This window comes from Schistocerca gregaria, chromosome 5 (assembly GCF_023897955.1).
Source record: "Schistocerca gregaria isolate iqSchGreg1 chromosome 5, iqSchGreg1.2, whole genome shotgun sequence".
NCBI classification, from domain to species: domain Eukaryota; kingdom Metazoa; phylum Arthropoda; class Insecta; order Orthoptera; family Acrididae; genus Schistocerca; species Schistocerca gregaria.
The window spans coordinates 627,480,009-627,494,710 of NC_064924.1; the positions used below are offsets into that span (position 1 = coordinate 627,480,009).

Sequence of the window (14,702 nt, forward strand, 5' to 3'; positions counted from 1 at the left end):
ATGTGGCTCTCCAGCAGGGATATGACTTCCTAAAATCCTGCCCCAAAATGAGATCCATCCTTCATGAAATCCTCCCCACTCCACCAAGAGTGTCTTTCAGCCGTCCACCTAACCTTCATAACCTCTTGGTTCATCCCTATGAAATACCCAAACCACTTTCCCTACCCTCTGGCTCCTACCCTTGTAACCGCCCCCAGTGTAAAACGTGTCACATGCACCCTCCACCACCACCTACTCCAGTCCTGTAACCCGGAAGGTGTACACGATCAAAGGCAGAGCCACGTGTGAAAGCACCCTCGTGATTTACCAACTGACCTGCCTACACTGTGATGCTTTCTATGTGGGAATGACCAGCAACAAACTGTCCCTTCGCATGAATGGACACAGGCAGACAGGGTTTGTTGGTAATGAGGATCACCCTGTGGCTAAACATGCCTTGGTGCACGGCCAGCACATCTTGGCACAGTGTTACACCGTCCGGGTTATCTGGATACTTCCCACTAACACCAACCTATCCGAACTCCAGAGGTGGGAACTTGCCTTTCGATATATCCTCTCTTCCCGCTATCCACCAGGCCTCAATCTCTGCTAATTTCAAGTTGCCGCCACTCATACCTCACCTGTCATTCAACATCACCTTTGCCTCTGCACTTCCGCCTCTACTGACATCTCTGCCCAAACTCTTTGCCTTTAAATATGTCTGCTTGTGTCTGTATATGTTTTAAGGGAGAAGGTAAGGAGTCATTCCAATCACCACACACCATACAGTGGCTTGCATAGTATGTATGTAGGTGTAGCTGCAGATGTAGAGGTGTCTGATATTCACACATCATACAAGCACAAAGCATGACTAACCCATCTCCCTGTTGCTCTCATGGAAATGCATGCTTGAGGCGTGCATTAGTAGCTGGCCACCTCTACAGTCATTACGACAATCATCAGATATCAGGCAAATACTGCTTTCTTTGGTGAAGAGAAATGGATGCCATTACTCTACATTCCACTCCAGGTGTTCCCTTGCTCACTTCTTCGTGTACCACAGTACATGCAGTACTTACTGTTGTTCATAATGGATGCCTAGAGGCACAAATTGATCAAGCAGAGATGGTTGCATAGTGGCCGTGGTGACAGTCCTCCCAACTGCCTCTGCTGAAATGCACTGAAAATGTAGGTTATGCAGGTACCTGTTCACAGTGATTTCCTAAGGTTCAAGGCGTACAAAGTAAGATGTTTTCCATAAAAAAAACACAAATTGTCCCAGTCATGAGTGTAGTGCAAAACATTATTGAGGCTCTTGCAGACTAATATAAATCTGCCAAGGGAATCAATGTCTGATCAAATTATCAACTCTTGATACTACTACATAAAAAAGAAAATAAGACCTGTTGTTTTCACTATTACTGTAACTATGTCAATATGTGAAATGGCACTCTATGTGACTACATAGACTTTCCTAATGTATTAATTCACTATATTCTTTCTGAGTCTGTAACTGTACCATACAGTCTTTTCAACACAATATTACTGTGGCCCACTTTGTCACAATCTTCCGTATAAAAACGCTACAGTTCAGAGCAGGAATCAGTTAATTATCTTGACACAGTACTTTAGCAGTCCATCTAGCCACTATCTTCAAGTGAGAATGCTGTTTGATAAATCTCACTGCACCTCATTCCTGCCATTCACAGCAGGATTTAGTTCCATTAAGATTTACCAAACTGTGTTCTCACCTGGAGATAGCAACCAGATGCACTGCTAAAGTATTGTGTCAGAGTGACTGTACGAGGCTGCTGCAGACCTGACAAGAATACAATAAAATGACAATTTGTCCATGCAATTCTACACTGCAATTCCTTCAATAGTTTCATCCAGTGTCTTCTTTGGTATAACACCATTAACTGTGGAATTCCTCATGGTTGTGAAATTAATTGTCCTGCAATTCATTCTTTTTTTTTCTTTTTCCAGCATATTCCTTGTTTAGGAAAGTAGACCATCAGTTCTGAAAGATCAAGGATTTATTTTCTACACTACTGATCTACATCTACTTGAATACTATTTTATGAAGTGAAACTAAATAAATTAAGTGTTCCATTTATTGCAGTACTATTATTTCAGATTATGGAATACCTTATTTATTTCTTTTGAGACAATGATGCACTTACTGACTGTTGTGGCCCAACGAGGACAGCTTTCTTCAGTTCCTGTTTGATTTTATGTCAGAAACCTGTATGCTCCCAATCATTGATTTCTGCACTCCATTTCACTTAATCAGTAACTCCAATTTTTCTCTTCTTTACAACTGAATGATATATGATGCATTTATCAAGGAACAGTTTTAATTTCAAACAAGGACAGACGCTTCTGATACATGGATTACAATGGAAATGATTGTTTTATGCTTTCACAAAAGGCAACATCGTTACAATATTTGTTAACTGTAACAGCTGTTGGTTATATACACAATTCATCACCCACATATTAAACATTGCCAAGAACCTGCTGCCACATGCACCACTCACTAAGCTACATCACGCCAATAACAGCTAGGAATACAACATAGAAGTCAAATTAAATATAAGTACAGCATTCACTGTAAGCTCGCTATTACAGCACCACACTGAAAATATCAATTTTCAACAGCCCAATAACTTTTAAGACATTAATTTTATTTGATTATTATTCCTTGTACATGGAGCAACATCCTTTCAGCACTTACAATTCAGTGTCTTCTTAAATAAGAATCATCATACTCAATAAAATCTTGTTCCTCTTTATCATCATCCAAAAACTGACTGAAGGAACTGTTGTGAGTGACGTTATTCTCATCCAACATGTCCAAATCCACATTGGACCTTGTGCGAGTCTTGTTTTTAAGATTCTTCCGTTGTGTTAGAAATTTACTTAATTCCAGTCTTTGTTGCTTTGGAGTTAGATATGCAATATTCTGATCTGTATCACTTTCTGAAAGAGTGCCCAATGGCTTTTCAGGACCCTCAAATCTATGAGATGCTTTTGCTTTTTTCATTGACCTCACTATCTGTAAAATGAAACAACATTCAAAAGACTCAAAATAACACAAATACTTTTAGAAGTTTTTATAATAGTAGAAAAACAGTAAAAAATCACTAATTACACTATTTTTCTCATTTCACATAATTAGTCTCATTTGTGCCATTCATGAATCTTAACTGAGACCCTCATATTAAGAGAAATTTGTAATAAATGATGGGCATTCTTATTACTAACTGAAATCTTTATCAGGCTGTACAGTAAATATTTCCTTAGGACAAAAATGATATTTATAAACTGTTAAATCTCTTAAAGCAGAAATTACCTCAGAACGCTAGTGAATTCTGTATAAACACAATAAAAATATTTTGAGCTTAGAATATTAGCTACATGTTGGAAAGTGAGAAGTTGTCTACAACAGAGCCACATGATCTTCATCCATATGACAATCAAGTTCTGAAGTGCACAGTACATAAATGAATTTTTTTTTTTTTTTGTGCTGCTTCAGTTCTTAAGATCCTCATGACTGTTCATGAGACAAACTATCTATTCGTTTCTGGCACAAAAAAAAAGTATAACTCATGCTGCAACACAACAAAGACATAACTCTTGATGAAGATTATGCTGCTGATGATGATTATCAGGAGCAATTTATAGTGATAGTGGTGAGCAAATGAAGCAAACTCAGTTACTATTGAGATCATGAAACAGAGTCAACTCAAAATCTGAGAGAAACTGCTCACACGGATAACAGAGCTGAATGAAGAATAATGACTTCAGACGGAAAACTGACACACCGCCAAAATTACTCCATACAAAGGGAGAAAAAAGATTAAGTGAAGTAGAAATGGTAATATGAAAAGTTTAATGAAACAATGGAAATTCCAGGTTAGAATATCCCGAATACTAGAAAAAGGATAGCTAATTACTGTAAAGATGATACACTGAGTTGCAGTCTGGTCAAAGCAAACCATTACACACACAAGTGGTTTCTCCCAAATCTGTTCTGATTTACCGATGGACTCTTTATTTTCCTCCACAAAATTTCCTACCAGTTGAACTTACTGTGTGTCCTATGTCTCTGCAACATATCAGCGATCTTGGCCAGTAATTCTGTGCACCCTATCTTTTACCCTTTTTGTATAAAGGAATTACCTGCACTCTGTTCAGTTCACATGGGACCAGAGCTTTTTTTCTAAAAAAAGTTTGACAGTATTCCGACATTGGATATCATGCAGCGAAAATTACTTATAACTGAAGCATTGGATACCACCCGACTGCTTTTAGCCATGACGTCAACAACATAGCAGTAGGGGGGGGGGGGGGGGGGGGGGGGGAAGGGAATAAGAAGAAGAAGAAGAAAAAGAAAGAGAGAGTATCGGGCTCTTCAATCGACTCCATTTCAAAGATGCGGCATCCGTTCTCGACAAATGAATCGCTGGCAACCAGTTCGACAAGCATGTAGTACCCTCGCCCGTTAATAGTGGGTGATGGTAGTGCTAAACAGATATGTGATATGATATAGGTTAAAATATGTGTTTGGTAATATTTCCTTGTATTGTTTTGTATGTCAAAGAGTTGATTGGATTCACCTGTTTCATTTGAGGTATACTATAGGTCAACTGAAGTGTACGATACCATTTTCTTTTATTGTTCAGGTGTTGATGGGAATCACATGCTTCACGTGAGGGGATGTAGACTGAAGTATTCAATACCACATTCTCTTGTATGTTTGGGTGTTTCTCGGTATTGCCTACTTCACTGAGCTTTTGAAATGCTTGAAACAATCAATGAAATTGCTTTTCCCACCAAAAACTGCACTGGTATTGTTCGTATTGCATTTACCAACAGAAAAAAACAAAATAAAAAATTTACGTCCATCAAATAAATCTTTGGCATTTTTCCAAGTTCTCATCGTCGTAAAAAAATTACTTTGACGATAAAAAAGTTTAGGGGTACTCATTCCCCAGCGTTCTCCCAGAAAAACAGCACTGCATGGGACTATGAGTATTTAGTAATCTACATTTATCTAGACTGCAGGTGTGCATGTAAAGATCCCCACCCCCCCCCCCCCCCCACCCCCGCATAACTGTTGAGAAAAATGGACTTTTTAAAAAGAAAATCAACAAATTTGTGATAGTTGTGGTTTTAGCCGTGCTCATCGTTAACCACTTTAAGTTTCTGTTTTTATCCTCAGCTGCATCTAATTTTATGGACATTAGGTATAACATGTTATCTGTCATGCCCATGTCACCTGCAGCTTCATTTTTATATTATTGTGCAGATTATGTAGTATGAAATGAGCTTAACAATATCAGAATTTTTTGTGAAAATGAGTAACTCTTTAGAAAAAATGACAAATTTGTTTTAAAATTACCTTTTTCATTATTGCACTATGATCAACACCCAACACATCCATTCTCATGACTGGTAAGTCCAGGTCATCATCATTATATTCCTCTTCATTTAACAAATCATCTTTACAATCCTTTTTCTCCTAAAAACAGAAAAAAATTTATAGATGCAACAACAGTAATTGTGAAATCTAAGGGAAATAAGGCAGTTTACTTTACCAATGCTCTTGGTATATCTCACAGTTACAAAGTAAATATATAAGAAGCAGCAATATCACTAATCTTCAACAGGATTTCTTTTCTTTCCCTTTTGCAGTGGTGTTGCTGATGTGGTTTTTGGGTGTATGACAATTACGACTGTAACTCCCATACATTACATTGTATCAAAAAGCAACTTTTAAGATAAGAAGAGTTTTTTGAGCTGTTTCTATGAAAGTAAACTTACACATTTACTCCACAAGCCAGCTTACAGTATGTGACAGAGGGTAACTTGTGTACAACTGTCACTTTTCACTGATTACTCAATATGTTCATTTCATAGCAATGTTTCAAGTTTCTTACATGTCATTTTTTGGCAAAGTCTCCAGCCTCCTCAGTGGCCCCTCCACATGCACTACAGACATTTAATGCATCAGATAGTTGAAACTTCCTGGCAAATTAAAACTGTGTGCCCGACCAAGACTCGAACTCGGGACCTTTGCCTTTCACAGGCAAGTGCTCTAACATCTGAGCTAGCAAAGCAAGACTCAGGCCCGGACCTCACAGCTTTACTACCACATCCAGTGGTAGAGCACTTGCCCGCGAAAGGCAAAGGTCCCGAGTTCAAGTCTCGGTCGGGCACAATCTGCCAAGAAGTTTCATATCAGCGTACACTCCACTGCAGAGTGAAAATCTCATCTCCCCCCTCCCCCACTTTCAATTGCAGGGGTCCACATTTCCAGTCGCTCAACTGCCTGCCACTCCCACAACACCGCCTGTGTCTGCCGCGCCGGTCTCTCGCCCTGTTCTGGAAGCGGGTCATTTCCATCCAGTGCTCGTCACTCACGCTCCAGTTACTGGGCCCCACTCGTGTGGCGTCCATCTGCCTGTTTCCACGGTACCGTCCATTCCTGCCGCGTCATGTTTTCATGACACACAGTCAACTAAATCAGCTGCCGCTACTACAGATTCGCTCACCTGGTTTAAATCTGGGCCTACCGCACTGACCTCTGACTTAACCTCAGTGTAGCCGCTACCCCAGGAGACACCAAAGCTGCTGCCGTCATCCCCTCCTGGCTGCCTACCGAAGCTACTGCCCTTATACAAGGACAACCCAGCATTGTGGTTCGCGCTTGTTGAGCATCTGTTCAAGTTACATCATGTGTCTGACAACAACTCAAAGTTTCTCTGCCTCATCACACACCTCTACAACTACTTTGGATTTGATTTGTGACCTGCTCCTTTCGCCGCCGCTTGCACCAAAATACAAGTTTGCAAGGAAGACTATAATGGAATTACTTGCCTTCTCGCCACAAGAGTAAGTAATCAAGATTCTCTACGAGGAGCACCTGGGGGAACACACCCTCTCACAACTCTGGCGCCGCCTTCGATTGCTTGTGAACGAGCATACCATGCCTGACGCCACGCTATGAGCTGTGTGGCCTGCTAAACTACCTACTGATCTACAGATCCATCTGTTACCAGACTCGTTTGAGTCCATCGGCTCCCGCCTAAGCATCGCTGACCAGTTGTATTCGCTGCTTCACCAACATCAGCCAGTTCATTCCACACTGTTCAACGACACAGCCGCCCCTGCATACCAAACTTCAGCTGGTAGAGGCGGGGCTCGTTCCGCTGTCACCTCTTCTGCTTCTCCTGGCAGTGTCAGCTCACTCTCTCCGCTGTCTGAGCACTCCAGGATTGTCCACACACCTTATGTACCGGTCTATTTACTGGAACAAATCAATGATGACAAGCCGCCCCCGCTGTCACAGTCTCCACCTCCTCCTGACCCTGCTCACCCTACTCGACCTTTCTGCTGGTACCACAAATTGTTAGGCAACGATGCCAAGAAGTGCAGGTTGCCATGCCAACACCCATAGGCCGACCACAGGAACTAAGAGACGTTGAGTCCTGCTGGGAACCTAACAGGTGTTCTCTTATATTACACTCTGTTCACTTGTCCGGCCGGCCGATTGGTTGTCTCTATGTTACTGACATTGTGTCATGTCTAGTTTTTCTGGTTGACACTGGTACTGACGTGTCGATCATACCTATTTTGATGGCTTCACCTGCTTCTTCACAGATGAAGTCACTTCCACAAGATGTCAACGCGTCAACAGCACCTACCTCAGGCTCAGTAAAGGTTACGGTGACCCCATCTTCTTCTCTACGTTTTCCATGGATGTCTACATTGCCGACATCAATGAACCAATCCTCGGTTTGGATTTTTGTCTCATTACGAACCATCTGTGAACGTAGTACAGGGTTCAGTTCTCCACCATCCTACGAACACTCACATACCATGCACCTGTATTTATGTCCAACGCTCTGTTTCCACCACAACATACGATATCATACGCGAGAGCTCCGCCCTTGCAGGCAACATTGTGACCTGTGTTACTGACCTACTGTCAGAATACGACTTGGTGACGCAACTCCGCCAGGACAACAAGAAGCTGAAACAACGCATTGCACCCACTTGCGAGCTTGTCATGGCTCATACCTCGCTTCTGCAACTGCAGTCCACAGCACTGCCACCTAAACAAGATTGCTCGGCTGAGCCTAGCTCAAACTCTCACCAGGTTAGTCCACAAACGTTACTTGTGTGTGACGTTCCAACCCCCCCCCCCCCCCCCCCCCCCCTCCCTCCGTCCCGCTCACCTCAACCAGTACCGTGTGTTTCAAACAGTGCTGCTAATGACAGTCGCGAGCACGCTACGACCACGCCTACCTCTCGGACAGCTACCGTGCGTGTTGATAAGTATTCCCCCTCTCTCACTCACCAGCCACATGACCCACCGGCCATTGTGGCCCCATGTGTGATGCCTGCGCTGCTCTCGTCCGGCAGGTTGTCCAGTGCAAGGTTAACAGCAGACAGTCGCTGCCCGTTCCCCTTCGCTTGGCACTGAGTGCGCACCTACCCCCTCCACGCAAGCGCACACCACGCTCCCGTAAGAGACATGTGACTCTGGTGCTACCTTTCCTCATTCATGTTAATGGCTACACCTTGTTGCGCCCTACTCGTCCGAAGACTTGGCACCAGGATGTTAACCAATCTCATGGACAGCTCTCAGTTTCCTCAGTCACTGATGGAATGACATACAAGATAGTTACCACTGCCGGCCCTCCTATTAGGCATAAGGTCTGACGCCTCAACCCTATCAAGTTGCACGCGGCCCGGCACCAGATTAATGAACTTTTGGCGGCAGGTGTTCTACAACCTTCACACAGCAACTGGTCTTTGCCAATCCATGTTGTCCCCAATCAAGATGGATCTTTTCAAATGTGCGGCGATTACAGGCGCTTAAATGCTCGTAGCGTCATGGACAATTACCCAGTGCCGAACATCAATGACTTCACTCATGTGTTATTGGGCGCCACAATTTTCAGTGTTATTGACTATAAACACGCCTACCACCAGATTCCTGTGGCGCTGAAAGACATTCCTAAGACAGCTATTATCACGCCGCTCATTTTATTCCAATACCACTTCATGCCGTTTGGCCTAAAGAATGAGGTGCAAACATGGCAACGTTTCACAAACTACCTTGCGACAGTTCGAGTTTTGCTTTGCTTATCTGGATGACATTCTCGTTTTCAGCAGCTCAGCCTCCCAAATCTTGTGCTCAGGCTATCACATCTCTACCGCCCAAAGCTACTTACAAAAAGCTACGCTGTTTTGTCAGCACCATCAATTACTATCATTGCCATCTGCCCTCTGCCACTACTATTCAGGCACTCCTGATGGTCGCGCTATCAGGTAAACAACTTTCCAGTATCAAACACTGCTCCAATGCTAGAGACCTTCAAGGCTCTGAAGACTTCTTTAACTCACACTGTGACACTCTCGCCCACCCTGACCCCTCAGCCGAGTTACTCATCACTATAGACGTATAGACGCCACCGACATCGCAGCGCAGTGGGGGCAGTGTTGCAATAACGCAAGGGCGACACAGTTTCTCTCCTTCATTTCTTCTCAAAGAAACTATCTACAGCTTAGAGAAAATATTTTGCATTCGATAGAGAGCTCCTTGCTGTTTAGGAGGCAATCAAATATTTCCGCCTCTACATCGAGGGACGTTCAATTTTCGTCCTCACTGATGACAAACCACTGGCAGAAGCATTCTGCAACCCACCTGAGGACCCACCCCCTCGGTGTTACTGCCACTTTGACCTGGTTTCTCAATTCACAATGGCCGTCCATTACATCAAGGGTGCATATAATGTTGCAGTCAGTGCTGTTTCCCGCATTGTTAATCTTTCCAATCTGGCCTCCCTCAAAGCTTCTGATGAAGATTCTCAGGCTCTCCTACGAGACCCACAAACATCACTTGTTTTCACAAAGGGTAAATTTCCTGATGTTTTCAACGAGGTATAGTGTGATTCTTCAATCAGCACCCTACGCTCTTTGCTCCCACCTGAGCTGCACTGACAGGTTTTTGACATCCTGCATAACCTAGCCCACCCTGGCGTTCAAGCCACCACGTCTCGTGTCAGAACATTTTGTTTGGAAGAATATCAAACAACTGTCAAACCTGGGCATGCAGCTGTGTCACTTGCCAGAGCAACAAGATCAGCTGCCACACCTCCCCGCCTCTGGGCAAGTTCGACATTCCCGCAGGACGATCTCATCACGTAAATATTGATCTGATCGGTCCTCTTCCTCCTTCGGAGGGCCATAGATATATCTTATCAAATAACGACTCTTTGTCTCGCTGGGTCGAGGCTGTCCCTCTTCCTAAGATTACTGCTGAGACGGTAGCCAAGGCTTTCATTGGCTCATGGATCACTCATTTCGGGTGTCCGACCACTATCACCACCGATCAGGGTCGACAGTTCGAATCCTCCCTTTTCACCATCCTCTGCAATATCTGTGGTATTAAAAAAGTACACACTACTGCCTATCACCTACAAAGTAATGGGTTGGTGGAGAGATGCCATCACACCCTCAAGACGGCCCTTCGATGCCATGATTGTCTTTGGTTGGAAGCTCTCACATGGGTGCTACTTGGTCTATGCTCGACCTATAAAACTGAATTACAGGGGACTATATCCCAATTTGTTTTTGGTGAGAATCTGGTCCTACTGGGGGAACTTGTTCTTCTCCAGGTTAGTGAGGATCTTCACCCCTCATCAGATTTCATTAGCGGGATGCGCACGTTTTTGCAACAAACGCGTTTGCACCCACCCATCAGTCACTCACTGCCCAAGACTTACGTTCCCACCACACTCTCCGATTGCTCCCATATCATGCTGCATGGTGATGCAGTTAGGCACCCTCTTCAATCTCCTTATCTTGGCCCCTACAAGGTCCTGTGGCGCGGGGACACGAGTTTTGATATCATAATTAAAAACCATACACAGACAATTTCTCTGCATCACATGAAACTGGTTGTTGTCAACCCTGATGGTCTCACATTGCCGCAGTAAGACTCTGCAGATGATCCCCCCCCCCCCCCCCCCCCACACACACACACCTACTATCAGTTTGTCATGCAGCATGCCACTACACCGAGTGAACGACGTTTCTATAGTATTGAACAACTGAGTGTACTGACTACGAAGTGGACCTGCCTCTCACTGCTCCACCTGCACAACCCACCTCGTTTGAGATGGAAGTGGCTGTGGTGCGCCTGCCTACGCACACGATTTCTACGGACGTCAATGCCTGCACACCCTCACCCTTGGACATCTGTTGTACTCTGCAATGCGGAGGGTGGGGAGGGGGGCCTGTGTGCGAGCCTCCATCTTTACTTTACTCAGTTCTTTGTTATACTTCATTCTGCATGGAGGCGCAGTGTCAAGTGCAAATATATACAAGCTGCGACATAAATGGGAATTAAGTTTCCTATATCCCGATTACCAATCCAGTTCCCATAAATGTGTAGTTTCAATATGTATTATTGTGATAACATATAAGGGCCTGATTTTTGGTCCCGAGTCAGTCAGTCCACGGCTGAGTTTCAGACAAGAAACCTGTGTTGGTTAGAACAACAACAATGCTTTAACTTAACTGTGGAATAAGTGTTAAACAATTAGGCCTTGTGTAAAACGAACAACAGTGTCTGTTCTATATGTACCTTTCTATTCTTCAAGAACAGTGAATGTTATAATTTTACATAAGAACCGTCTTGACTGCAATTTTTTTTTTTAATTCATATGACCGGTTTCGGTTCATTCAGAACCATCTTCAGATCTGATATTTCAGTTACAGGAGTAACTCGTCCAAATCCAGCAATTTTCATATCAGATCTGAAGATGGTTCTGAATGAACCGAAACCGGTCATATGAATAAAAAAAATTTGCAGTCAAGACGGTTCTTAAGTAAAATTATAAAATCACTGATTGCTGTAATCCCATAAGACATTATGTCTGTTTTTGCAAAACAGTGAATGTTGTTGTTAGGTTTTTACTGCTCGTAAATGTTCAGTAGTAAACTATTGTAGCAGTATGTGGAGGTTTGCCGGCACACTATTAATGAGGCTTATCAAAAGTTAAACAATAGTGCACTGGCCATATAACTGTGTATTATTTGGGGGTTGTGAGCAGTGAAATTAAAGTACTGTGAAACACAACGGTGAACCTGTCACCTACATTATTTACAGTAGTCAGTGTCGGAATCCACAACCAATTTTTCAGCCAGTGTAGCTATGCAGTATGTCGACACCGAGGACAAGAAACAAAGTAGCCAAACTGCTACAAGTTTTTGACCAATTTACTTCAAATGTTTATATGATACTGTACTAAACATTCAGAGGGCATGGGCTGATATTTTTAAATTACAATGTACAGGTTTTCTGTTAAAACTGGCTGCAAGAAAGGAAATGTTGTGCTGTGAAAACATGTGGTTTAGTTTTCTTTCTCACAGTCAGCTGTAACTATGATAGTGGCGCATTTAAACCATTAGACAAACTGCTTCTCTAATGTATATTCTTTCTTCTTACATAATTACAATACTTAGCAGAAACTGTATACACAACAATGTGCTGTTTCGTTTTCTTCCTCACAGGTGGTTTCAACAGAAACCAGAAAAGTTGTGTTCATACCTTATTGGCTTGTAATAAGAATACTCCTAAGGAATATGAATAATCTAACACTTTCTAAGGCTACCTGTTCACAGGATAGAAGTATGTGACACAATGTCCAGCAGCTGGGGAGGTCTCCCTCATACCCTGCATACCAGTGATCTCAACTGATTTACCCATTCATTTTAAGCAACTTCAGTTCCCAATCAAAGTTTGTTTACAACAACAATGTACTAGGCTGAGTTCCGAGAGAAGGGGAAGGAAATGAAACAGAGAGAGGGGATGAGGAGAAGGAGGATATGGAGACAGACACACACACACACACACACACACACACACACACACACACAGAGAGAGAGAGAGAGAGAGAGAGAGAGGCCAATGCCATTACCCTGAGCTTTTGGGATAGAACTTTCAAACATTTAAGCGTATACTACCAACTTATTCTGCAACATAACAGAACAAAGCAGGGTGCACAATTTAATGGAACAGGAAACTATCTACTAACTCACTCTTATAGAAACATACACTCTCATAATTTTTATAGTAAACCACACTCTTGTGGCATTTAGCACTAAAGACGTATCATCATCAAAGTGACACTTTTGCATTAACTAAACAAATAAGTTATGAAACATACTACTCCTACTTGGGTCTTCTGTACTTCCTCCATTAATCCCATCTGGTGACAGTTCCACACTTATGAGCAATACTCAAATATTGGTCAAACGAGGTTTCTGTAAGCTATCTCCATAATGGGTGGCTTTCACTTTCTACGGATTCTCTCAATGAATCTCAGGCAGGCATTTGCCTTTCCCATGATTAATTTCATGAGGTAGTTCCACTTTAAACTGCCATGTAAAAATGCTCCCAGATGTTTAACAATAATGACTGTTTCCAGTAATTGCTCAGCCGTCACATAAACAATGATGGACCTCTCTGCCTATTTGTCCATAATAATTTTGTTGATGCTGTGAATTAATTACCAGTTTCTGCACCAAGGATCAATCTTCTATGGGCCTTCTTGAATTTTTCTTAGATTTTCTGGCTGCATGACCTCTCTACATGCAAGAGCATCATCTGCAAAACAGCATTAGGGGCCTTCCAATATTATCATAATAGTCCTGTAACACTCCCATGGGGTATGCCCACAGCTCCTTTTCAATCTGAATACTTCTTCAATTAATGAAAACACTCCCATGGGGTATGCCCACAGCTCCTTTTCAATCTGAATACTTCTTCAATTAATGAAAACACACTGGTGTTCTCTCGGTTACAAAATTTTCAATCCGATCACAAAGCTGACTCAGGATTTAAGGTACGCTTATGTTGGTCATTACGCAACACTACAGAATTGTGGCAAATGCCTTCTGGAAGTCAAAGAACAAGGCACCAAGCTGATTGGCGGTATCTACAACTTTCTGGGTCCCATAGAGTGAGTCAAGTGTTTTACTATTTTGTTATTTGTGGTATCCATGTTGATTCCTACAGCGGAGATTTTGGTCTTCAAAAACATCATAACATGTGAGAACAAAAATGTGTCACATATTTCTTCAGCAATATACCCTATAATTGTGCGCATTAGTGTGACAACCCTTCTAGGAAGTGGGACTGAATTGCACATTTTCCAGTCACTTGCAACACAGCTAAAAATACTATTTACCTCTTTCTTTTGATTTAGTGTGTATTCTTCTGTAAATTCTGATCGGATCGAAGAACCATCGGCAGAAGGAACATAATCTTCACCAAAATCTGCAGTTTGCAACAGACGTTCAACTTCAGCTGTTTTTGAGTAATGTTTATCTGGAATAACAATAATAATATTTTTTTTTTAAAAAAACATACTTTTCAAAAGTTAGATTACAGAGAGATGTATTCAATCACAATGAACTAAAGATAGTAAAAGCTTTCACCTTTGATGAACTGTTACTGACTTGTGCTACGAGGGTGCTACCCAATGCTATTTCTTTTCTCATGTCACGAGATTAATTCATAGCCATTTAACTGCCTTAGGAAGTAAATTAGACATTATTACTCCAACACTAATCATATTCATGCAACAAATCGCTGCCACCGATTGTCAACCACTGACGATTGTTGTCTATTGTCTACT

The 14,702-nt window shown here is 42.4% G+C and overlaps 1 protein-coding gene across 1 annotated transcript in view; it reads right to left on the reverse strand.

Moving 5' to 3' along the window:
* Nucleotides 1-2,318: 2,318 nt before the first annotated feature.
* Nucleotides 2,319-14,702, reverse strand: part of LOC126272233 (putative ribosome-binding factor A, mitochondrial) — a 54,192-nt gene continuing 41,808 nt past the window's right edge. Inside the window, exons 4-6 of the mRNA XM_049974935.1 lie at nt 14,253-14,392; nt 5,387-5,506; nt 2,319-3,037 (exon numbers count right to left, since the gene is read on the reverse strand). Coding sequence (XP_049830892.1) covers nt 2,720-3,037; nt 5,387-5,506; nt 14,253-14,392 — 578 coding nt within the window. The 3' untranslated portion in view covers nt 2,319-2,719. The remainder of the gene's footprint in view (nt 3,038-5,386; nt 5,507-14,252; nt 14,393-14,702) is intronic.